The sequence below is a fragment of the Heteronotia binoei genome, chromosome 16 (genome assembly GCF_032191835.1).
Source record: "Heteronotia binoei isolate CCM8104 ecotype False Entrance Well chromosome 16, APGP_CSIRO_Hbin_v1, whole genome shotgun sequence".
Lineage (NCBI taxonomy): Eukaryota > Metazoa > Chordata > Lepidosauria > Squamata > Gekkonidae > Heteronotia > Heteronotia binoei.
In genome coordinates, this window is record NC_083238.1 from 21,821,981 (window position 1) to 21,847,336 (window position 25,356).

Here is a 25,356-nt window from a genome sequence, read left to right on the forward strand (position 1 = left end):
CCACCTCACAAGGTGTCTGTTGTGGGGGAGGAAGGTAAAGGAAATTGTGAGCCGCTCTGAGACTCTGAGATTCGGAGTGGAGGGCAGGATATAAATTCAATATCTTCTTCCTCCTCCTCCTCTCCAACTTTATTAGAATGTTATCTAATAAATACTGAACGCCATCAGAAATGAAATGACATCAAATGATATTAGCACCTGTTTTAATATTTTAATGTTTTTATTTTTAATTCTAATTATGATGTATTGCATATGAAACTGTCGGGTCTTCGGTACCCCTCCCAGTCTCCCGGCGTCGCCGTTGCCCCTCCCGGGCACTCTGGGGCGTTCCCCGGAGGTCTCAGAAACAGGGGGGTGGGCGCTGGGTTACTTCACCGCAGGCCCCCGTTCCCCTCCTGGCTGTGCTGCGGCCCCTGTCCCTCTCTCGCGCGAGGCAGCCTCTTTGAGCGTCAGCCAGCTTCCTCAGCGACCTCCTCCCTCCCTCCTTTTATGCTTCCCGACCCAACCTTCCCCTTCCCGGGTCCTGCTCCTCTCTGGTTCCTCCCCCCTTCAAAGCCCTAGACGCCCGGGAGAGGCGAGCCAGGGCTGGGCTGACCGGGCGTGCCTCGGGCGTCCTAGCACTCGGCTGCGTACTGCGATGGGGCGTCTCGCGCTGCGACGAGACGAACAGCTCTCCTCCTCCTGGCCCGGTGCTGGGCTCAGCTTCTCCCTCTTGCTCCCCGGCATCTTGCCCCGGCCAGACTTCGCGGACTCGGAGCCGGGCTCGTCGCCTGGGAGGCGTCGCTCGGGTGGCTGCTGGCACCCCGTCAGTCGAGGTGAGGGGTGGGGCCGCCACGGGGGCTTGGAGAGGTGGGGAAGGCTCTTGGGGCGACGACGAGGGCTTGGAACGGCTGGCAGGCGCCGGGGGGTCTCCTCCGCGCAGTCCCCGCCCGGGCAGGACACAAACGTTACTGTGATTTTACTGGTTGTGAGTCGCCCTGAGCCTGTTTCGGCGGCGAGGGCAGGATATAAATCCAATAAACCATCAAACCATTCTTCCTCCTCTTCTTCCTCTTCTTCTTTTCTCACACTGCTTCAGTACCCACACACACTATTACACAAAGCAGGCATGTTAGTAAACAGATTCTAATTCATTTCCTATTAATTTATTAACTTTGTTTATTTTAAAAACTAAACATGTGCCTAACTTATTCAATCTCAGGTTTTGTTAGTTTTTAAAAAATGAATACAGGCAGCCCAATCCAGAGATAAGGGCCGGCCGGCCGCGGTGTAGCTATCGCGCCGCTAGTAGACTTCCTGAGGACTTCGGCACGCTGGAGCGTGGGGAGGGGAGAGGTGAAGCTTGCCCTGAGGAAGACGGTCACTATGGCAACGCCGCTGGCAGAGGCATGCAAAGGGGGCGGAGGCAGCTGGAGGGAAGGGCCAGGCCACCCCACCCCCCATTGGCCAGTCCTGGCACATGTGCTACGGCTCATGACAGTCAGGGATGGAGAGAGGCTGATAGCCATCCCGAACCCGCCCCCAAACAGAGAACGGACCCAATGATGGGCAGACCATCACAGGCAAAGGAGAGACGTCCCACCAACACAGGGAGGGAACAGGAGTGAGGCTGAGCATGCACGCACAAGAAGTCTGGCTTGGTGGCGAGGCAGGGGTGGGGGCGAGACAGGCCTGCACGGGATCATGGAGAAGCCATCAATCCCCTCACACCCTCCTGCTGTCAGAGACTCTGCCCATGGCAGGCAGACAAGCAGGAAGTACCAAGTGCAGGAGTTCGCTGTCATAACCAGCAGCTGGAATGTGTGTCTGGGAGTGAGCAGCCCAGCAGCAGACACACACCCCCCACCCAGAGACCCCCTTTGCTGCCCTGACACCCCCTGCCATGTGCACGGAACACCTCCCCCGGGGGCCACAGAGTGTGAGTGCATCAGCCGCAGAACTCTGAGTCCACTTCATCAGCCCCCCCTTAGTGCCCTGTGCACAACAGCCCTGTGGGTCGGGTAGGCTGTCAACCCAGGCAGGCTGAGGGGCAGCACTCCCCTCCCCTGTCCAGCCACGCGGGGGGGGGGGGGGCAGCATGGCAGCTCATAGACCGTTCCCCCCCAAAACCAAGCCTCCCCACCCTCCCAGGCCACTGACAGAGGGGGGGGTTGCCCAGGGAACGTGCAGCAGATGCCAAGCAGGAAAGACAACAGACGGCACAGCTCAGACTTATTTTTCCAGAACAGAGTGCAACAGTCTCCCTGGCACACACTGGGCAGTCTCTCCGTGGGCCGCGCTCCATTCCATCGCGCTCCATTCCATCGGGCAGAAACAGCTGAGGGAGTGGGGGCAGTGGAGCTGGAGAGCTGGGGAGGTGGCTCAGCAGCCTGAGGCGCAAGGGGATTGGCGAGGCAATCATGCCGCTCCCTAAGGGGTTTGCAAGCTTCCACAGTGGCGGAGGCGACCGTTGTTTTTGGTTTCAACGAGTGCCTATGGGACATGCCGCCATTTTTTCAGGCATAAAGTTGCGCCTCTCAGGGGGGGGGTGTCATGGGCCAAACTGCTCAGGAAGCCACCTAAGCCTGGCCGCGCCCCCAACTCCACCTCCTCCTCCACCTGAACGCCACGCTCCGCCTCACTTCCGCCCACGCTCAGGCACAGCCCTCAGGCGCTGCTGCCCTTGGGCGGAGCAGCACTCGGGCAGCCCCCCGCCCACATAACTCCTGCTGTGGTTGCGCCGGTTGCACGTCAACACAAACCCTTCCTGCGCCCACGAAGCGGCTCGTCTGCTCCCAAAAGACTTCCCCCCCACCCCGGATTGTGCTGTTAGTCTTGTAAATTGCCTAGTTTTATTTAAAATATCTGTATCGCAAACATTTTTAGTAATGGTTTTTGGCTATAGAGTTTTACAGGAGAAAGAATTAAAACTGGCCCATTCTGGTGCACATGTGCATACAGATAACAAAAAATAGGGACGGATGGAATATATAAACAATGGTTCATGCTCAGCAGTATCCAGTCAGCTTTTTCTCTCAGTCTCACCTAAATCCCTTCCTTACTACAGTTTCTGACCAACGTGCACCTCTCATGACAGAGGCTTTTTGGTTCTGAAAGACCATCTCTTTTTTGCCATCAACAGAAAAACTGCTTGAATCCAACTTTTTGTATTCTTTTCTGCTTTGCTTTGAAAAGTTCAAAAGAAAAGGGAGAGTGAGAGAGGGAATGAATGCATGCACAAACTCCACATAAATAAATAAAGTGAAAATGCCAATAAAGAATTGGACAAAGGCTCAGGAGAATTTTTTAATGAGAAAAATAACAGAGAAAGAAAAACAAGAAAGGAAATTGCTGCAGTAAATATGAAGAAGTTCCAGCTTTCTTGCTGAAGTGCTTGCAGTCCCATGAGCCAGCTGGTGGGCACCACCTTCTGTATCCATATGTTTTGGCAAGCCAGAAGCTATGAGGATGGAGAGGCTCATCTTAAATGTAGTTATCTGTTTTTAGGCTTTAGCCATTTTGTATTTTAATTTGGGGAGGGGTCATTTTACATTCAGGGTCATCTTCCTTTTGGCTGAATGCAGCAGTTAGCCCATTATAACTGACCAATACTAACAACAAACAACAACATAGGGTTAGGAAGGAGTCTCTCAATCTAAACCTTTACTACAAAATTGAGCACACAATCTATATAAAACCTTTTCGGGGTGGTCCTAATAAAAAGTACTGAGTACATGCCATTCTTGTTTTCAAATTCTGGTTTTGGACCAACACAGCTACGAACTTATTTCAACGTTTTCTACACCACCAATATGTATAATTCTCAATATGGCCCCACTTGTGGATAATTAAATCCAAAGACTGAGGCAATGAGCAGACAAGACAGATTTTCCCACAAGCCTGAGAAAAACCCCATGTTTGCAGAAAAATCTGAAATTGGGTGGGGGGGGGATGCATTAGGGGTTCAAAACTTAAAATTATAGAAGCAGCACCTATAGCTTTAAGGAAAAACGCCTTCAGTTACCATTGCTAGGTAACCACAACAGTACTGCCAGCCTTCAAGCCTGGGTTTCTGTCAGTAAAAGGCAGGGGCCTTTCCAGGGCTGTTTTGGCCTTTTAACTCAGGGCCAGGCCTAACAGCCATTGGGAGACTTGTACTATAAGACTGTTGCTTGCTACTGTTCAGTAAAAGCAACCTCACAAAAGCCCGTGTAGTGTAATGTAGATGTGAGAGTTTCAGAACAGGATCTGGGAGACCTAGGTTCAAATCCCAGTTCTGCATGACAGCTCACTGTGAGACTCTGGGCCAGTCACACACTTTCAGCTTAGCCTTCTTCATAGGATTACTGTGAGGGTAAAATGGAGAAGAGATTTATGTAAGCTGCTTTAGGTACCCATCATGGGGGAAATTTGGAGTATAAATGAAGCAATTAATAATAAATATTGTGGAAGATGGCAATCAGAGAAAAGGTAGGTCGATGGATGGATGTGAAGGAAAGAAGGAAGCGGGACAATTTTAGGATATGGTGGCTGTGAGGGAGAATCCTTGGTTTCTGTCAGGAAAAGGCTGAGGGAGAGATTAGAGCTCCTTCTGGGGATGTTTTGGCCTTAAAAAAAATTAAACAGCAGTAACTTACAATATACAAGTAAAACAACAAAGCTTAATATAGCCATATAAGCCTCAAACAACAACTCCCTACGACCTAAATATGCTCTGATCTGGGTAGGCCCAGGTTAGCACGATCTCATCAGATCTTGGAAGCTAAGCAGGCTCGGCCTCGGTCAGTATTTGGAGAGGAGACCTCCAAGCGTCACTATGCAGAAGCAGGCAATGGCAAACCACCTCTGAACATCTCTTGCCTTGAAAACCTTGCAGGGTTGTCACAAATTGATTGCAACTTGAAAGCACTTTCCACTGTCAGACCCAAAATATAACTACCCAAATCAAACAATATCTATTTATAGATCATCTTCTTCATACAAAACAGTGCTGATAGCTACATTTTTAGTGCTCCTTCTAGTCTGTCCTCTCCAAGACTGTACAGGACGTGTAGAGAAACATAATAAACAAACTACACCAGTTTGGTGTAGTGGTTAAGTGTGCGGACTCTTATCTGGGAGAACCGGGTTTGATTCCCCACTCCTCCACTTGCACCTGCTAGCATGGCCTTGGGTCAGCCATAGCTCTGGCAGAGGTTGTCCTTGAAAGGGCAGCTGCTGTGAGAGCCCTCTCCAGCCCCACCCACCTCACAGGGTGTCTGTTGTGGGGGAGGAAAGTAAAGGAGATTGTGAGCCGCTCTGAGACTCTTTGGAGTGGAGGGCGGGATATAAATCCAATATCATCATCATTATCATCATCAAATAAACAAACAAACTGTTTTGGGGGCAGAACCAAAATTGGCAACATGTCAGAGAGGGGGTGTAATTCATTTTTTTTTTTCCTTATTCAGAAGTAGCTCATCCTAAGACATGAAAGTTAACATTACTAGACCTACAGGCGAAATGCTTCACAGCTTGATCCTCTATGAAAGCAATTCACTTCGGGCTAAAAGTAAATTTGATCAAACGGGATAGTACCTCTGAGCCTGTGGAGAGCACTTTGGGCTGTGGAGGGACAGTAGTCAGGACTGAGCACAAACAAAATGTCTGTATCTGGAGAATGCAATTTTTAAAAAAAAGTTTTACAGAGAGTAAAGGAATCACAGAAACAAGCCCATATTTTTGTCCTGGATTTACAGTCTCTGTTCTGACAACTGGTCAAAACGTGGGAAGCATTGGCACTTGACAACTTTCAACCAGGCACAAGATCTCATACACCTGCAGCACTTAATTTTGTATATAAAGGGGCTAAGCTTTCCCAGAAAGAGACACTGGATGCTTTCCCCTCCAAGTGGTGGCTGGAAATCTCCATGCAACACAGATCAATTCACCAGGAGACGACCACTTTGGAAATTGGAAGATGGATTCTATAGCATCATACACAATTGAAGCCCTTCTCCCCCAAACCCCACCCTCCTCAAGCTCCACCCCCCCCCCCAATCCCCAGGTATTTCCTGACCTGGAGCTGGCAACCCTAATTTGCTGATGAAATTTGTGATGGAATATCACATTCCGATACTCTTTGAGCTGAGAGAAATGCATTCGAGACTCGCTTTCTCTTCTTTTTTAAAGGACTTCCTATTTCCCACTTTCTATGCTGAGCTTGACCACTGGAAATAAAATTCCAGGCTTAAGAACATAAGAGAAGCCATGTTAGATCAGGCCAATGGCCCATCCAGTCCAACACTCTGTGTCACATAAGAACATAAGAGAAGCCATGTTGGATCAGGCCAATGGCCCATCCAGTCCAACACTGTGTCACATAAGAACATAAGAGAAGCCATGTTGGATCAGGCCAGTGGCCCCTCCAGTCCAACACTCTGTGTCACATAAGAACATAAGAGAAGCCCTGTTGGATCAGGCCAATGGCCCATCCAGTCCAACCCTCTGTGTCACATAAGAACATAAGAGAAGCCATGTTGGATCAGGCCAGTGGCCCCTCCAGTCCAAACCTCTGTGTCACATAAGAACATAAGAGAAGCCATGTTGGATCAGGCCAATGGCCCATCCAGTCCAACACTCTGTGTCACACAGTGGCCAAATACACACACACACACACACACACACACACACTGTGGCTAATAGCCACTGATGGACCTCTGCTCCATATTTTTATCTAAACCCCTCTTGAAGGTGGCCATGGTTGTAGCCGCCACCACCTCCTGTGGCAGTGAATTCCACATATTAATCACCCTTTGGGTGAAGAAGTACTTCCTTTTATCCGTTTTAACCCGTCTGCTCAGCAATTTCATCGAATGCCCACGAGTTCTTGTCTTGTGAGAAAGGGAGAAAAGGACTTCTTTCTCTGCTTTCTCCATCCCATGCATTATCTTGCAAACCTCTCTCATGTCACCCCGCAGTCGACTTTTCTCCAAGCCAAAGAGTCCCAAGCGTTTCAACCTTTCTTCATAGGGAAGGTGTTCCAGCCCTTTAATCATTCTAGTTGCCCTTTTCTGGACTTTCTCCAATGCTATAATATCCTTTTTGAGGTGCGGCGACCAGAACTGCACACAGTGCTCCAAATGAGGCCGCACCATCGATTTATACAGGGGCATTATGATACTGGCTGATTTGTTTTCAGTTCCCTTCCTAATCATTCCCAGCATGGCGTTGGCCTTTTTTTTATTGCAAACGCACGCTGCCTTGACATTTGCAGCGAGGCTTGGACTTCGATGAGACGCGCTTTAGGCCCCATCTTCTGACCCGCCTCCGTGAACACACTGCTCGCTTCACTCCCCCGGCGCCAGCAGGCCAGCCTTGCCCTTCCCCGCCTCTTTCCCTGGCCAGCGCCGCCCCCTTCTGCTCCGTGGAGAAATAAAGGCGCATCGCTGGGCTCCCGAGGGGAAAGAGACTTTGGGTAGGGGTTGTGCAAGCGGCGGCCGTTTCGGACTCGTTCCCTCCCGTAGCGGAGATGCTGACAAAGGCCGACGGGCTGGCGCCGACCTCCCCCTTGAAAGGGGGGCGTTCCCCCGCAGGTAAGCAAGTTCGCGGGCAGGGTGGGAAGGTCGGGAGCGGCGCGCGCCGCTGGCGCGTTTGGGGCGATGGCGCTGGAGCGCAGCGCTGCTCTTCGCTCGCGCCCCAAGTCAGGTTTGCAGGAGATGGCTCGGGCTGGAGAGAGGGGGAGAGTTTGTATCCCCTTCGCGAGGCACTAATGTCGTGCTTCAGTATTCAGTGTTGTGCTTTAGTTTTCTGCCAACCGTCCCGTGTCTAAGGAATGGAAGTTCTGCAACGCTTGTTTTTTTTTTTTTGGAGGGGGAGTTAAGACAGAAAGCGGAGGGAGTTCATGGGCTTTTCTGCTGCGACTCCCTTTCCAAATTGGCTGCCCTGGGCTCTGTGTCCCCCCCCCCCCCTGTGTTGTGATGCTCTTCTGTCACGCTCTGCTGTTGTTAGGAGGCATTTCTGCCTGCTTGCTAGAAAGGTGCGTTCCTTTCCAAAGGCATGCTCTCACGCAGTTATGCGTGTTGTTGATCACAGACTCCTGTGACGGGCTCGTTTTGGCAAAGGCCGTTCTGCGCTGCTGGAGCTCCTCCCTTTTGGAAATTCCCCAAGAGCAATCGTAACAGGGCTTCTTTCTAGCATTTCGCACTATGCTATCCCGGCTTAGCCCTGTCCCCAAGCTGACATTCTACACTAAAATCATTGAGTTGGTTTCTCTGATTCTAGTGTAGAATCTCCGTTTGGGGACTGGGCTAAACCAGGATTAAGGCTCTAGTGCGAAATTGGTGGTAATGCCACCGTTCCCCCCCCTGGAAATAACCTTCTGGCTTCCAAAACATTAACATGTGGTTGTTCACGTATTTGAGAAGTGGACCATACTCCTAGTTTGTTAGAAGTGAGAAACCACTAACCTATGAAATGTTGCCAAGCGCTGTAGTTTAGTAGTTTTATGTCTGTGGAATGGGCTGTTAAAAATCAAGGTCATTAACAATGAAAACCTAATTACCTACATGAGACATCCAAACTGTAGCACAAAAAAAAATTGGGGGGCTAAAAGAGTAAGCAAAACTACGCCAGTTTGGTGTAGTGGTTAAGTGTGAGGACTCTTATCTGGGAGAACCGGGTTTGATTCCCCACTCCTCCACTTGCACCTGCTGCCATGGCCTTGGGTCAGCCATAGCTCTGGCAGAGGTTGTCCTTGAAAGGGCAGCTGCTGTGAGAGCCCTCTCCAGCCCCACCCACCTCACAGGGTGTCTGTTGTGGAGGAGGAAGGGAAAGGAGATTGTGAGCCGCTCTGAGACTCTTCAGAGTGGAGGGCGGGATATAAATCCAATATCTTCATTCACCTCACAGGGTGTCTGTTGTGGGGGAGGAAGGGAAAGGAGATTGTGAGACGCTCTGAGACTCTTCGGAGTGGAGGGCGGGATATAAATCCAATATCTTCATCTACCTCACAGGGTGTCTGTTGTGGGGGAGGAAGGTAAAGGAGATTGTGAGCCACTCTGAGACTCTTCGGAGTGGAGGGCGGGATATAAATCCAATATCTTCATCTACCTCACAGGGTGCCTGTTGTGGGGGAGGAAGATAACGGAGATTGTGAGCCGCTCTGAGACTCTTTGGAGTGGAGGGCGGGATATAAATCCAATATCTTCATCATCTTCTTCTAACTCTGTTAATGGGAGGGGCTTCTTGGGATACATAAAATGCCTTTTTATCTTGGCAAGACTGAGATCATCCTGTGCCAAAACAGATGTTCATTTCTCAGGGGTTAATAAGGTGCGTGTGTGAGCAGGGGAGGGAGACGCCGCTATCAGCAGCATGATGGATTTTCATCTGTATCCATTTCTGCTACTTCTGTGCCTTAAAAAAGCAAAAGCAGTTGCCTGAATTTGATGTATTTATCTAAAATATTTTTTCTTCTGCAAAGCAGGACTCAAAGCGATTTTACAGATCTGAAAACACAGACTATTTAATTTCTCAGTATAATTTAGCTTTCAGCTTGATGCTTCAAGTCAGGAGAATCTGATACTCATAGGTTTGCCTGTACAATTTGGCCTTTTGCTACTTACTGAATCTCTGAAGGGTAAAGCACACACAGCCCCAGGCAGACGTTCGTTTTCAGAACTAACAAATCAGAGGTGGGGCTGAGAAGAGGAGGGAAAGCTCAGGCCTTGGTGGAATGTTGTCTCCTGACAAACAGATTATATTTGTCAGCTGATTAGAGATTGATTTGGGTGTTAATCAACTAATAGGTTAACTGAGGCTGTAATAGGCTGTGATCACACACACTAAATAATGCATTTTCAATGCACTTTCCAACTGGATTTTGCCAGTTCACACAAGTAAAATCCAGTTGGAAAGTGCATTGAAAGTGCATTATTTAGTGTGTGTGATCGCAGCAATAGGAAAGTATACTTACTTAGAAGTCGCTTCTACTGAAATTAGTGTGAATGACTTCAAAATATAGATAATTATATTGGAGAGATCCACAAGAGCTTGTGGCAGGCATCTCTTTTCCACCTCTCCTACATTTTCTCTTAAACTTCCCTAAAAACCCCTAGTTGCACCAGGCCAACTGCCAGACCAGTTGCACAGTGCAGGACTTACAAGGACTTGCAGGAGGGCACCTCATTCTCCTGCATTCCCCACCCCACACTATTTCCTGCATCCTACTGGCAATCTCCATATCCTTACTTTGTCATACTTCCTTTCTCTTTCCTTTTAGATTCACTGGTATGGTAAGCCAGGAACCTGTAAAAAATTAGCAGAGTACGCATAGCAGATCTTCTGTGTTCTGTATGTGCTTGCAAAGTTACAGAATTACACAGAGCCACGTGTCAGTTTCAAAGACTGAGAAAGAGTTCTTTATTTAGTGAACTTCATTCTAAGGATAGATGAAAGATAGGAGTAGAATCTATGCTAACTACCTGGATGGATGCAGATGCAGAGATGTATGTCCTGCATCATCCATGGTGCCAAAGATGGAGAGCAAAATGTACTCCTTTGTGTGTGCATGTGAGAGAGAAGTGTGAATGGAAGGAAGAAAGCAATTTCCCTGAGAGAATCAGTCTACACATCAAAAAGACTGAGGCAGAAGAGCAGACAGGAAGGGAACCCACAGTTTGCCTGTCTATCTGACTCTCTTGTATACCCCTCATCCTCGAAAGCCATGGCTAAGAGACAGTGTCTGGTCCTTCTCTTCCAGCATTTCCCACCTACCAACCTACCTTGTATCTGATCCTCTTTTTCAGTTGTATTTATTTATGTCACTTCCTTTCCACAATGGAGTTCCAAAGCAGTTTACAGCATTCTCCTCCATTCTGTCCTCAAACAACCTTGTAGGCTTGAGAATAGTTAACTTACCATGAGCACCCAGTGAACTTCTACGGGAGATTTGTGGTTCCAGCTTGGGTCCCCTTGATCCAGGGATAGCAGGCATCCCGCTATAGTGGGAAGAAAAGAGGCAGGGAATGGAATGTGCGCTGACATGCTTACATTTTACTGGAAGTGACGCAGCAGATGCTGTAGCATTGGGCAAAAACACTATGGTAAAACTGTGGAGTTTTTATAAAATGATAGTGTCCACCCTGTAATTTCTAGTTTTTACCTGAAGTGATGGAAGCATGCTGGTACAAAGCATGCTGGTATTCCAGGCCCCACCCCTCCATTTCTTCCTGTGGGCTGCTGGCTACAACCTGGCAATCCTACTTAGATTGTGCTTCGGAACTGTAACTATTGTACCATGCTGGGTTTCATGGGATATCTCCTGTTGAACAATAGCAAGCAGGTAGGCCTGGTAGAGTCAATGAAGTCAGGGAAGTAGTAAGTTACCCTGTGGGTGCTTTCAGGCTGGGTCCCATGAGTTATATTTTAAAGGCCAAAACAGTCCTGGAAAGGTCCCTGCCTGCTTTGCTTGCCTTTTACTGACAGAAACCAAGGCTTGAAGACTGTGTAATACTGTTGTGGTTGCCTAAGCAATGGCCACCAATGGCATCTGCTTTGTAATTGCTTCTGTTATTTTGGAGAGTTTAGCCCACAATATATTTTTTATAGTTCAGGTTTTTCTTCAAACCTGGGGCTTTTCTGAGGTTTGTAGAAAGATCTGTACTGTCTGTCCATGGTTCCGGTCTCCGGATTTAAGTATCCCCAGATGGAACCATGTTGAGAATTAGATTTATATCCTGTGGGGAAAAAATTTGGTAAGGACATACAGACAAAATTTTGCTCCACTTTGCAAGACTTATCCAGCATTCCATCAAGTTTGGCCGAGGACCTGCCTACCTTAGGGACCGCCTCTCTCCATATGTTCCCCAGAGAGCACTGCGTTCCAGTTCACAAAATCTTTTGGAAATCCCTGGGCCTAAGGAAGCCAAACTTAAAACAACTAGGGAGCTGGCCTTCTCTATAAAAGCGCCCCAATGGTGGAATCAGCTGCCGGAGGAGGTGTGGGCCCTGAGGGACCTCAACCAGTTCCGCAGGGCCTGCAAAACTGCCCTCTTCCAAGAAGCCTTTAAGACGTAACCAGAATGAATATTACGCTGCCTGGATAAATAGAGACTGTAGCACCACTGTATTGTTTTTTAGCTTTTTAAAATTAATTTATATTTGTATTTATATTTATATTGCTGATTGATTTTACTTGTATTGTTATATCATGATAACATATCATGTTCTGTAAGCTGCCCTGAGCCTGCCTCAGCGGGGAGGGTGGGATATAAATAAAAACTTATTATTATTATTATTATTATTATTATTATTATTATTATTATTATTATTATTATTATTATTAAGTTTGAAGATATGGACTATTATTTTTACACATGATAAAATCCATTTCAAAATAAGCAAGTTCAAGGACCATCAGTATTGTTAAAGTTCAGGTTTAAACACATGTTGACACTGACTTCAGTGGTGCACTGTGAGTTTCAGATGCCAACCATGTTGGATAAGAAGAAATATTACAAGATTGCTTTACCACTGGATTTTTATCTAAAGCTGGTAAAGCAGTAGTGGCTTCACTCAAAAATGCAATCGTTATTATCAAATTTTTGCCGAGAGAGCAGAATTGTTGCAATGAATAAATAATAGCTGGCATTTATATAAAACTTTAAAATGTTCAGAGCCCTCTGGCAATCCTTCAAACATCCCCTATAAAACAAGTCAATGTATTATCTCTATATTGCAGAGAAGGGTTACTAAGACAGAATTATGCATCAGGGGATGGAATTGTGCGTTATATTTAGTTCTGCGGTCCTTATACCAACATTATAGTGCTGTTACTTGGGCTTCAGTGTAATGGAGAAGACTAGTGCAGTATAGTGGTTTGAGTACTGGATTAGGATCTAGGAGAACCAGGTTCCCAGAATTCTGAAGCTCACGCAGCAAGTTTCATGGCACTTTGGATTCAACCTAACCTCACTCATAGAGTTGTTGTGGTGATGGAATGGAGGAGAGAACTCCATAAGCTGCTTTGAGTCCCAGTTGGGGAGGGGGAAAAAAAGGTAAAGTTAGTACCCTGTGCAAGCATCAATCATTTTCGACTCTGGGATGGCGTTGCTTTCACAACGTTTTCACAGCAGACTTTTTTTTTTACGAGGTGGTTTGCCATTGCCTTCCTCAGTCATCTACACTTTCCCCCCAGCAAGCTGTGTACTCATTTTACCGACCTCGGAAAGATGGAAGGCTGAGTCAACCTTGAGCCGGCTACCTGAAACCAGTTTCTGCTGGTATCGAACTCAGGTCGTGAGTAGAGGGCTCCGACTGCAGTACTGCAGCTTTACCACTCCGCACCATGGGGCTGCTACCAGTTGGGGAGAAAGGCCAGGTATAAATGAAGGCAATAAATAAGTCCAATCTTTAAAAGTTTGATTTCCCTTGCTCTGTTCCTTCTCCATGCGCTTCCTGTTGCTGTTTCAGCAACGAAATAATTTTTTTTTTTAAGTCTGTGGAAAATATTTTGGTACTACATGTTGAATGTATTTCTACCCTCAGGCTATTGACTGAACCCATGGCAAAGATTAGATTCAAACCAAGGATTTCTGAACTGGGTTTTAGTAATTCTGCTGTACTGCAAGGGACATTGAAAAAGAATTATTTATAATTAATGTGCTTGTGATATATGATATGAATTTTATTTTTATAAAATGGACTAAACAAAGAAAAAACAAAGCAAAAAAGAATACCAACAAAAATTAGAAATTAGACCATAGATCAACTAATACAGTTGGAAAAAAGAAAAAAGCAATAATATCTGCTTTTTTTAATTTATTTTTTTGCTACAGAAAGCCATACATACATGCATACAACTTTAGTCTGAAATCAGACCAAGGAAAATATCACTGTTCTGTGCAAGCTTATGCCACTTTTACAGATTTGGGGAGAAGTTTCCAAAAGGCGTCAAACAATATTTAAAAGTAGGTTAAATCTTCACAAAGGAAAAGTTAAGAACTGGATATACAAAAAAATTCCAATGGAACTTTAAATCAATGCTTCTTGGAAAAGGTCACATTTGGAACCTCACAAGAGGTGTTGCTTTCTTTACAAACCTCCTGTGGAAGGAGGCTGCTGAACTTAGAAGCAAAACGCCCTCCTTCCTGCTGATGTTCTCACCTGCAAAAGTGCTGGTACAGGGAACAAGACTTCTTGTCATGATTTTAAGTGATCTTCACAAGTGTCCCTCCAAGAACCCCAATGGAATTGCTTGCTCTCCGTTGCACCGATTAATTTTAATCTTGATTAAAACATTAGTTGACTAATTATACCGCTAATAGAGCAAAGCCAGAAGAATTGCAGAGTCTTGCACAAGCTGAATACCAAAGACAAGCTTTACAGTATTTGCAATGCATTTCTAAACGAAGTTACACCCTCCTAAGCCCATTTACTCCAATGAAGGCCAAATGCCTAATGAAATCTGTATTCCCTTGTCATCTGCCTTCTACCCCTAGAACTTTCTTCAAGAATAGTTATGTAGTACAGTATTTGCTCAAAAATCTTTGTTCTTTGAAACTTTTGCTTTAACCCTTTATAGTTCTCATCCCACCTAGTGTATATAAATTTTCACAGGTTCGCTATTGATTACACATCCTCTTTCTTTCCCACCAGTTTTTCTACTAATCCAGCCAAAATTTAACTTGTAAACCTTTCTTACCTCCCTGTGCTTACTCTGCTGTGTACCATGTGAATTGATGATACTGTAAAATCCTATTTAAAACTGTAGGTGAGATGTCTTTATATTAATCCTTCAGGACTTGCCAGATTTTAACTCCTCCATGTGGGAGACTCTCCCTAGGGCTTGGAAGGAGTCAATTATTTGGCCTCTGCTTCGAAAACTTCCATTGTCTAGAGATGAGGTGGCCAAGTACAGGCCAGTCTTTAATTTACCTTTTCAGGTAAATTGGTGTCAGGGCTTTTGTGAGTCATTGCTCACCTCTTCAGATACAGCTAGGATGTGAGTCCCTGTCCTATATTATTAGAAAGTGGAGTGATTTCAGATGCCAAATGATAGTAGCAGGAAACCTAGGCCTCTATTCAATCCAGGTGGATTGCATTGTCTTCAGTTTCATTCTCAGTTGCAATCTCTTTCTAATCTCCCTTTGTAAGATAATTGCTACTTTGAGGTCAGCGACAATGTCCTGGAGGGTTAAAATGTTCCTTCCCCGGTTTATGAAGGTTGTCGTTTCTGGTGTCAGACTTATGTCAATTAATTTTTTGTTGAAGGGACTGCCCTGTTTGTCCAATGTAGAGTGGAGAGCATTGCTGATATTTGATGGCATAAATCGCATTAGAGGATGAACAGGAGTAGGAACCTGAGATGGTACGGCTGATGTTGCTGAGTACAGTGGTGGTATTGCTCCTATATGAGAGCAAAGTCGGCATCTTGGTTTGTTGCAGGCCTTGGTACCAGAGTCCATGTTACTATTAAATAGTTTATCATTGTAGGTGAGAAGTTGTTTTAGGTTAGCAGGTTGTCTGTAAGCAAGAAATGGTTGGGGGGGGCAATGCCAATGTGTGGGAGGTGTCACTATACAGCATGCGTTGTAATGCATTGAACTAGCATGAAGAAGATGATAATATTGGATTTATATCCCGCCCTCCACTCCAAAGAGTCTCAGAGCGGCTCACAATCTCCTTTACCTTCCTCCCCCACAACAGACACCCTGTGAGGTGGGTGGGGCTGGAGAGGGTTCTCACAGCAGCTGCCTTTTCAAGGACAACCTCTGCCAGAGCTATGGTTGACCCAAGGCCATTCCAGCAGGTGCAAGTGGAGAAGTGGGGAATCAAACCCGGTTCTCCCAGATAAGAGTCCGCACACTTAACCACTACACCAAACTGGCTCTCCATGAGTTGTGAGTTGTGAGCTGTAGATGACTATTATTGTAAGCCACCTTGGACAAGAGGAAAGGCTGGATATAAATTGTTTATTAAATAACCTGAGCTATTTCTGTATTTCTCACTATAATTTTAAGAGGACATATCGCCTTTGAACAGGCTGAACCTGGCTACACCTGTGCGTCAAATAAGATATCACCGAAGCCCTATTCCACCTCTTAGCCTGACACTTTAAAAATCTTGCAATATTTGGATTATTTTATCTGAAGTATCTGGACGTGCTGTTAAAGCTGAATGTGTTTGACATTGCTGAACACTTAAATTGTTGTTGCTAGGTCATCTGTACCTTAATGGGTGCTAATTGGTTTGTGACTGACAGGCATGTTAACAGGGCCTAATTGACAGTTAATAGAATGCAAATGGAAGGATTTCTGCATCTTCAGAGAGAGAATGAGGAGGACACTTTTATTCTGGACTACCTGTAGTAGATAAATTATGTGCAGAGTGCTCGAAACTGAAATTGCAACAACTTGAAGGCATCACACAACAAAAATGCTCATGGTATCCTTGTTTATATGCTTCTGGTTTTTTTTATCATTGTAAAGCAATTTCAGAATTGGGGTGAATATCTATGAGGACTCAAAATATTGCAAAGAGAACTAAACATTCCCTCCTATCTTTTCAATTCTTAACCAACTAAGGAGAAACTAAAGGTAGATTTCATATTTTCATGCTAGAGTAACTTAAAAGTTTTGAATAAGGCTCAGCAAGATGATTTAACACTGTCACTAATTTAGGCCTTCACACGCTATCAAGCTGCTTGGTGATGATTGTAGCCTTGTGGAATACCTCTGTAGAATGGTACCCGTATAAATATCACAGTTGCACAGGTCTTTCATATTTGAAGCACCCCCCACGTGATCGGTCCTGGCTATGTGGTTGTGAAAGCTGTGTGTACTGCAGGCACAAAAGGTTTAAGGGCCTACATTTGTGGGTAAACGAATTGTGAAAAGCACAGTCAGTATTAACCAGTCTGCAAAACAAACACATATGCAAGAGTCCATGTTATCAGCGCAAAGGGATGATGTTGGACTACTTAAAAACTGTACCTTAAGATCTGATGTGCACCAGAATATGTGGAAAGGGAAGTTCAAATGTGGCAAAGTAGAAGCCTTGAGGATTTTGCTCTATATTACGTATGTCTTTCTGAGCATTTGGCTGTCTCTCTTACATAACCAGCAGAAGACCAGTTGCTTCTGAAATACCTCATCCTAGTTTAATATATCTCTCCTATAGTTAAAGCTGGAGGTATGAGAGTTTCTAAGAAGCTGGAGAATGGACCTGTTGAAAGGAGTCCCAAAGTCCATGGGAGAGAAAGGACCAGGTATGTTAAGATTGTGTTCATTTCTCAGCAATATAATCGCTATACTACTATGGCAAGTAAATGAAAGGAGCAAGAGGTGACACAGTACCTTTAGTGCTAGAAAATAATGCATGGGAAGGTTTAAAAAAAAAAAAAAAGCAAAAATCTGTAGAAAATGCAATTCTGACTTCATACTTTTTTGATCAGAATAACCAGAGGTATAAATTATCCAGCAAGATAAAATGCTATACTCATTAGGGTTTGTAGAGTCTTTCGGGATCAAGTGCCGTGTTCTACTGGAGAAAGTTTTCCTTCCAGACGTTTCGTTCTCAGCTACGGAGAACATCCTCAGTGGCGTTGCAGCTAGAGCAGGCGCTCTGACCTTCTTGGCTGCTGTGCATTGAGTGCATAATGTGCAATGCATTGTGCATAATGATGTTACCAGCTGTGAAAACCTGAAATCTTTGATAAATGCTATACTGTCCCAGCCATTTTCCCAATTTGCTGTCTGTTTGCCCTGTTGTCTCCAGTGTTCTGTTTGTCTTGACATTCTAACAACTGTTACCACTGAGATGTTCTGTCTTGCTTGCTGCCTGCATAGCTCCACTTGTCCCTAAGTCTCATGTGACGCTTCAGAGCCAATCAAATAGATCTTTCACAAGTTTGGTTGTAATCCTGTTACCTGCTTAATTTCCAAAGTAGCTAGAATGTTCCAGTCAGACACTGATAAAGTAGCTAACAAACTGGGTGGGGTGGGGATGTCCTCTTTTTAAGAGTGGTTTTGCTGTGTGGAAATGGGCAGCTGAAGCTTTTTGTGAAATGAAGTAAATAATATCACCTGGTAAACATCCTATTTTAATCCTCTGTTAAAAGGACAGGACAATTTTTCTCCAGGTGATTAGAAACCCTAGCCTAGAAACATGAGTTGTAAGGATTCAGAACTTTGGAGCAAAGTGCCGGACTATTCTTTAGTTGCCCCAGACTTCGGTCACTGACAGTGCAGGCAGAGTAAATATGTATCCTCAGAATGAATCCCACTGCATTCAATAGAATGTACACTCTAGTTAAGTGTGCCTAGGATTGCACAATTAGTATATATTTGCATTCCATCTCCTACAGAATAAGTATGTGGGAACTGATCTTGCAGAGTGTTGTGGCAATGGTTTAGTAAAAGCAGGGGTATTGAACTCACTTGTTATGAGAGCTGAATCTGACATAAATGAGACCTTGTCAGGCTGGACGGTGTGTACCTATTTAAGATTAGGTAGCAGAGATATAAACTTTATAAAGGACACAGACAAACACAATTAAAGATCTTTTTAAAAAAAAACCTTAAAACATGCTTAAAACATTAGCACTCGTTGGTCTTAAAGGTGCTTTCTTTGTATTTCTTCCATGGGATCCAGGGAACTGGGCAAAGGAAGCTCTGTCTCTTTCCTTCCTTCCCCAGGGGACCAGGAGGGGAAGGAGCCTTAGCTAATAGAAGGAGGAGAGGCTTGGCTCAGTAGCTCTGCTGTGTGATTGAGAGAGCCTGGCAAAGCAAACTCTGCCTCCCCCCCCCTTCCTCCCCAAGGGAGGAGCCTCAGCCAATGGAAAAAATTGGCTGAGGCCTTGCTCTGTAGCTCCTGTGCCATTGAGCAAGCCTGGCAAAGCAAGCTGTGATGCAGAAGGAAGCAAGAGAGGGAGAAGGAAGCAGACAAGAGTCAGTTGCTCAGGGGCCTGATAGGAGTCCTCCAGGGGCCTGATTCGGCCTCCAGGCTGCATGTTTGACACCCCTGATTTCGGGCAAAATACAAAGGACAATGATCTAAAGTTTTGCTCTTATCGGAGAGGTACTATTTAAGATGGGGCATCTAATTCATTTGTTATGGGGGCCAGATCTGACATAAATGAGACCTTGTCAGGCTGGGCCACGTGTGTCATAAAATGTCATTTCGGGCAGCAGAGATATAAACTTTATAAAGGGCACAAACACAAAGTTTTTTTTTTTAAAAAAAAACTTAAACATTAGCACTCTTGCAGTATTTTGGTTATTTAGCAGTCTCCGATAACTGACACCTCTTGCTCTGAATTATTGCATCAAAATCTGGAGATAATGTCTGTGATGTAGCAATCCTGAGTATGCTGTTCAGATGTTGATCAGGTATATATCTGTAAGTTGCAAACCTACTTTTGATTTGTTAACATTCATTGCAGAAATTTAATGGTCAGTGCTCTGTGTCCTAGGATTCAGGGGAAATGAGGTTTTGTACAAAAATTGCTTTATGTGCTGGTCAAGAAAATGTGAAGGCACCATGACATAGACTGAGGGCTATGTGTTTATCTACAAAGCTATAGTCTTCCTCAGAAAAATAACTGCAACTCCTATGAGGCTGTCCAAGAATAGAGAGACTGCAGTGCATAGTGGTCAATATGTGTATGTGTGAAGGAGAGATACTGATTCCTCACTAGCAGCTGTTGTACCCCCGGGCTGCTTCTTTCCTCGGAGCAAGTGACCAATTCCCCAGTAGTCACTGTGTGGCCGTATTTTGACCCGTAGCTTCCTCCAATTTCCCTCATGGTGACTTGGTCTTTTTTTTTTTAGTTCCGGAAGCTGTGAAGGAAATTAGAGAGAGCCATGAGTCAAAATGCAGCCGCACAGTGACTAGTGGGAAATCGGTTGCTTGCTCCAAGGAAAGCAGAAGCCTGGGGGCAGAGAGACTGTTAGTGAGAAGCAAGGCAAAAAGTTCTTACTTTCCTTGAATAAAACTATATTGCAGGGGTGGCCAACGGTAGCTCTCCAGATGTTTTTTGCCTACAACTCCCATCAGACCCAACCAGCATGGCCAATGCTGGGGCTTATAGGAGTTGTAGGCAAAAAACATCTGGGGCTGCTGTTGGCCACCCCTGCTATATTGGTCTTACAGGTGCTTTTTGTATTTCTCTTATGGGATTGAGGCAGCCAAGCAAAGCAGCATCTCGCTCTTCCCCAAGGGAATGAAGGAGCTTGGCGCAGTAGCTCTGCTGTGTGATTGAGAGAGCCTGGCACAGCTCTAGCTTTGATTGAGAGAGCTCTAGCACTGCCAGGCTCAATCACACAGCAGAGTTACAGAGCCAAGCTCCTCCATTGGCTGAGGCTCCTCCTTCCTCCCCTTCCTTGGGGAACAGGGAGGGGGAAAGAGGGAAGGAGCAAGGAGAGGCTGCTTTGCTCAGCTGCCTCAGTCCCACAGAGAAAAACAAAAATGGCAGTGACAGAAGCAGGAGAGAGGGAGAAGCAAGCAAGCCATAGGCAGTTCCTCGAAGGCTGGATGGAAGCTCTTTGTGGGGGTTGGATAAGGTCCACAGGATGGACATTTGTCACCCCTGGCCTAAGACATTCAAAATGTTATAACACTTGGCAATCTTAAGCAGCTGCCCATGATGGCAGTGCTGAAAAATCTCATTTATTTTTCTCCAAAAGAAATGTTTACTATATATAGTAAAACCACAAAAGAAAATATTGTGGGCTTCCTTTCATCTTGCAGGTGTTTTAAGTACTTGAAGTATTCCTGGAATCGAGCCATGCTCAGAGTATTGATTTTTCTTCTGCACAAGACTAATAAGCAAAACACCTGTAAAACATAAGCAAAAGACCCCTAAAACAGATAGCACTGTAGTTAAACTACACAGTTCATGGGGAGTGAACTCAGGAGGCATCTAAATGCCTCCTGAGCTCACTGGCATTGGGCTGTTGCCTCAACACAACCCAGAAGTCTGCTGAGTCCATTTCCGAGTCCCCACGGACCTCATGGACCACGAACTAGTTCATAAATCAGAAAAGTCTGTGGACGTTCAGGGTTCATGGAATCCACGAACTGTGAACCTCCACATACCTCAAATATTTCTGGTCCATGCCTATCCCTAGTCCCCACTGTGACTGACATCTTTGCATAGAACATTGACTGTATGAATTGCACAACCAAAACTACACTGTAGATTGGATGGGGAGCATTAGTCAGCAAACATGAAAGATCTCTTTAATTTTTTTAAGACCAAACCCCTGGCTTAAATCCTTTTTCCCCTCTTTCACAGTACGGTTAGCATTGCAAAAATGCAAAGCATGAGCGTCTTGTTGGCAGATGCATTGGAGAAAGTAAGTATACATGAGTAGACTTGCACTTGATTATGAATTGTGTTAATGCAAACACATAAGAACTGTATCTGAACAGGTGCTAAAAGAAATGTGTCCAGTATGTTAAGAAATATCAACAATTTCCCCTTCGGCCCCTCCTTTTCTTAACCACGTGAGAAGGGAGGGGTATAAAGAGCACTTAAAAGCTGCCTTTAGCTTGAAAAGTATTTGAATGCTATTTTCATCTGAGGCACAACGTGCTGGAACATGACTTCTAATCATTCCAGCACTTCTCAAGCTGTGCTCTACATTTAAAATCTCCACAGGATGTTTCCTGCCTTCTCAATATGAATAAATAGGACTAATCCTTATTGGGGCATCTGAAATATTGAAATGTTGCAACAGGAATTAATTTTGCTGCTCTGCTTCAGACAGCAAATGCAGTTGCTCTGTTTGAGCTGCCTCCTACCCGCAGTCCTTGTCTTTTGCCTTTCTCATCTGTATACAGCGATCACAGAAGAACAAGAAGAATGTGGATTCCAGAGTGACTGTTTAAAACAGCTTAGAGGCTAATATTTCAGAAGCAACTGCTGTGGAGTTGGCCAGAGGCACAATTTGCCCCTTTAGTAATAGGATAAATCTCTGGCCTGAATTCAAGGGAGATGCTGCTGCTTAAACTGAAGGTTCTGGCTATAACACATGTCTTTTAAGGGGAGGTAAAGTGCATATTCTTCTGTTTCAGTCAACTCCATAATGAGCTCTTAGCCTTGGACTACATATTCAATCAAGTAATATGTAATAAAAGCCCTGAGACAGCTGACTGGACCATTTCAGGTTGAAGGTTTTGGCATGTAACACCTTTCATTGCTCAGTGTAAAATCTCCCTGCAGGAAGAAGTGGCCATAGCTGGTCTAGCATTGGGATAGCCAGTGTGGCATAATTAATGGTCACGGTGGCAGACTAGGACCTCAAGTTTAAGTCCCCATTCTGCCATGGAAGTTTTCTGGTTGATCTTGAGCCAGGCATTTGTCCCTCAGTCTAACCTATCTCATGTTATTGTGAGAATAAAATAGAACAACAGTATTGTAAGCTGCTTTGGGTTCCCATTGGATATCAATAAACAGGCTTGTAGCCAATGTTGGGTGAACCATCTGTTGAATCTCAGCAGACCCAAGACATATTGCCTGTCTGTCTTGGCTTACTTAACATTTTTCTTTTGTTGTTTGCTGCTTTGTGACTCTTAAGGGTGAAAAGTAAGTTGCGAACATTCTAAATAGATTCTGTTGCATGTATAGATCAGGCCTACAATGAAAAACCAGACAGTGTATTTGTCATTCAACAAATCCACAGAATTTGTTTCATTGTTTGCAATCTTCTCTTACGGAAGCACTTCTGTTCTAGGCAAACTGCACTTTTTAAGCACTCAAACAGCAGTATGTATCCTGGAGAAAATGTAACTTTGTCCATAGTCAGAATGGCTATTTTTATTCGGGATGGACATCTGGAATGCAGTTATGAACATATGAAACTGCCTTATACTGAATTAGGCCCTCGGTCCATCAAAATCAGTATTGTCTACTCAGACTGGCAGCGGCTCTCCAGGGTCTCAAGCTGAGGTTTTTCATGCCTATCTGCCTGGACCATTTTTAGTTGGAGATGCCAGGGATTGATTGTGTGGATAGCAAGGGTCATTCCTAAGGTATCAATAAGTGTGATGCAACTTCTGTGCTTCCCCCGCCTTGACTGCTACATTTTGTTATGCCAACACTTGCATTTGGCCTAGAAAGAGACAGCTTGTAAGGGGATGTAACGAAACCATTTGAAGTGTAGAGAGGTTAAATCCAGCAAGGCTTGCCACGATTTTGAGGCTAAATCCAGCAAGGCTTATCATGGGTGAGGAAGCACAATTCACTTGAGAAGGACATACTGGAATGCTGTTTCAGTCATGGGTGGACTGCTGTCCACCTGCAAGAAACACCTGCATAGGGATTGCACTATGGTCAGTCAGAAATGTGAAGTAGCACTACTGCTGGAACAATCTGGAAGTGTGATGAGGGCAGGGGAATCAGTGGCTGCTAGCTCTAGAATCTGTTGCCAATAATCAGGTCATGTGGCACAGAAATGGACAGTCTAGGGTCTACATCACAGCAAAGCATCTTTTAGAGAGAGTTCACACTATTGCCCTTTGAGCTGGGACTTGCAAAGTTGATGCACCCAGGCTATGAGATGCAGTTGGGACAGACATCATGAGCTAAACATCTAGATAAGGTGTAAAAGGGCTGTGGTTGGCACCATAAACTTGTGTATTGTGCTGGAGGCTCTTCTATGATGAATGCAATGGAGCAGAGAATGGTGAGTTTAACACAGAAGTGCTTATGCTCAAGTCAAATCAGAACAGGAAGCATCTAAGCTTAGTACCAGGAAGCATCTAAGCTTAGTACCAGGAAGCATCTAAGCTTAGTACTGTCTTGTGTAAGAGAACCAGAATAAGAAAAGGAGGACAGAACATGTGCTGTTGCCTTTCTTGGCTTTAAAGTTGCTGCTTCCATACATGTGGAGGCATTCAATGTAATTCATTTCAATTTTTTTGGGGGGGTGGGGGGGTGGGAGGGGCACCCAGAATTTTAAAATCCTGTACTTTAGCTGTACTCGTTTCCTTTCGCCCCTCTCCTCATGGGTCCATTTATCTTATGATTAGCTTCTGAATCCAAGGGTTTTTAATGGAACTACTTTATTTTATAAAGGCTCCAAACAGCTTTAGATACACTGTTGAAGAAGTTGGATACAAATCTAATAGAGAACTCTCTTGTACCAGCTTGGATTTTAATGCTTATGATTTATAGTTTTTTGCTCTTGCTCTAAGACTTTTCTTTTTTATCTTACAGCTAAGACACAAATTCCCTGCAGCTGCCGCACAAGGAGTGCATCAAAAGCCACGGCCTACTCTGGAAAAGATTATACCACCCAAAAGAATGTGCATTATTCAGCAGCCTCGGAAATGTTAAAGATGTAGAGTAAAATATTCATATATCTGACAGACTTGCTCTTAACAAAACAGCACTTAGCTAAGCAAGTAGTAAATGGACCAAATGTCTTATGCAGTTTCTAATTCATATTTTCCAGGCAATAAAACGAGTGTATGTTCTGCAATTTTTTTTTCAAAGCACTTTTTTTTCCCCTCAAGAGGAGATTAAGAAAACTCTCGTGTCATTAGCCTCTTAGGTGTTCCAACTTGGAATAGATGGGCCATTTCTTTAAGCAGTATCCTTAAGAGAGGCTGGCTATCACACTTCTTATGAGCCACAAAGTCAGATGTTATTCACTGGCTATATTGCAGCTTGATGGGAGATTCATAACCTGCCTCCTTTTGGTCCCAGACCGGCAGCAAAACCAGAAACTATATGGAGATACTGATAGGATACATGTACACTTGCCTTGTACCATGCCTGGAAATATAAATGGCATTCACATCTGAGAATGTGGAAAGAAGTAGGACAGTTGCTAAACTTTCCTAACTTCTCTCTTTCCTATTATCATTTGAAAACTGTAGGCTTCATCGTGATAATCAGTTTATGTGTCTTGATATAGGGTACCTTTTGCATGATCCGAACCAGTTCATAAGGCCCCTGAGATATCTTGAACACGTGTAACAGATGCTCAACACCTATGTGGAGAGCTTCGCAATTTGCAAGGTCAGCCTGTTGTCTGCAAAGGATAATGCATGGATTTTTTTTTTTAGCTTTAATACCTGTGAACCAAAACTCTGAAAAATCAGGATTCAGTGCGATATGTGAAGAGGAAAATCAAAGCACTGCCTTTTTTTAGGAAACATGGGAGCCATATCTAGCAGGAAGATAGTAAGTAGTTTGATAATCATGGATTGACAACTCCTCATACGGCAGATCAGAATGTCTGTATAGGCAGATACAGAATGTCCATGCGCTGAGGTTCCTTTTGACCTGAAAGCACTTCTCCTAATAATAGTCAGTGGTTACTTATTTGTGGAAAGGCACTAGTATCTTCAACACAGGAAGAGTTCAGCTTTTACTTGGCCACCTTA

General features: G+C 44.8%; 1 protein-coding gene across 1 annotated transcript; it reads left to right on the top strand.

Annotated features, from left to right (window-relative positions):
* Positions 1–7,121: 7,121 nt before the first annotated feature.
* DAPL1 (death associated protein like 1) lies at positions 7,122–24,446 on the top strand. Its single transcript, XM_060257411.1, has 4 exons — positions 7,122–7,553; positions 17,140–17,227; positions 21,257–21,317; positions 24,182–24,446. Exons 1-4 carry the CDS (start codon positions 7,490–7,492, stop codon positions 24,299–24,301), a joined length of 333 nt encoding a protein of 110 aa, XP_060113394.1. The 5' UTR covers positions 7,122–7,489; the 3' UTR covers positions 24,302–24,446.
* Positions 24,447–25,356: the final 910 nt, after the last annotated feature.

Bases quoted from the DNA above. Each gene is read 5' to 3' on its own strand.
- DAPL1 (XM_060257411.1), top strand. From the start codon at position 7,490: ATGCTGACAAAGGCCGACGGGCTGGCGCCGACCTCCCCCTTGAAAGGG. The intron at 17,228-21,256 runs GTATGTTAAGAT...CCTCTTTCACAG, and splicing joins CATGGGAGAGAAAGGACCAG to TACGGTTAGCATTGCAAAAA. The intron at 21,318-24,181 runs GTAAGTATACAT...TTTATCTTACAG, and splicing joins TGGCAGATGCATTGGAGAAA to CTAAGACACAAATTCCCTGC.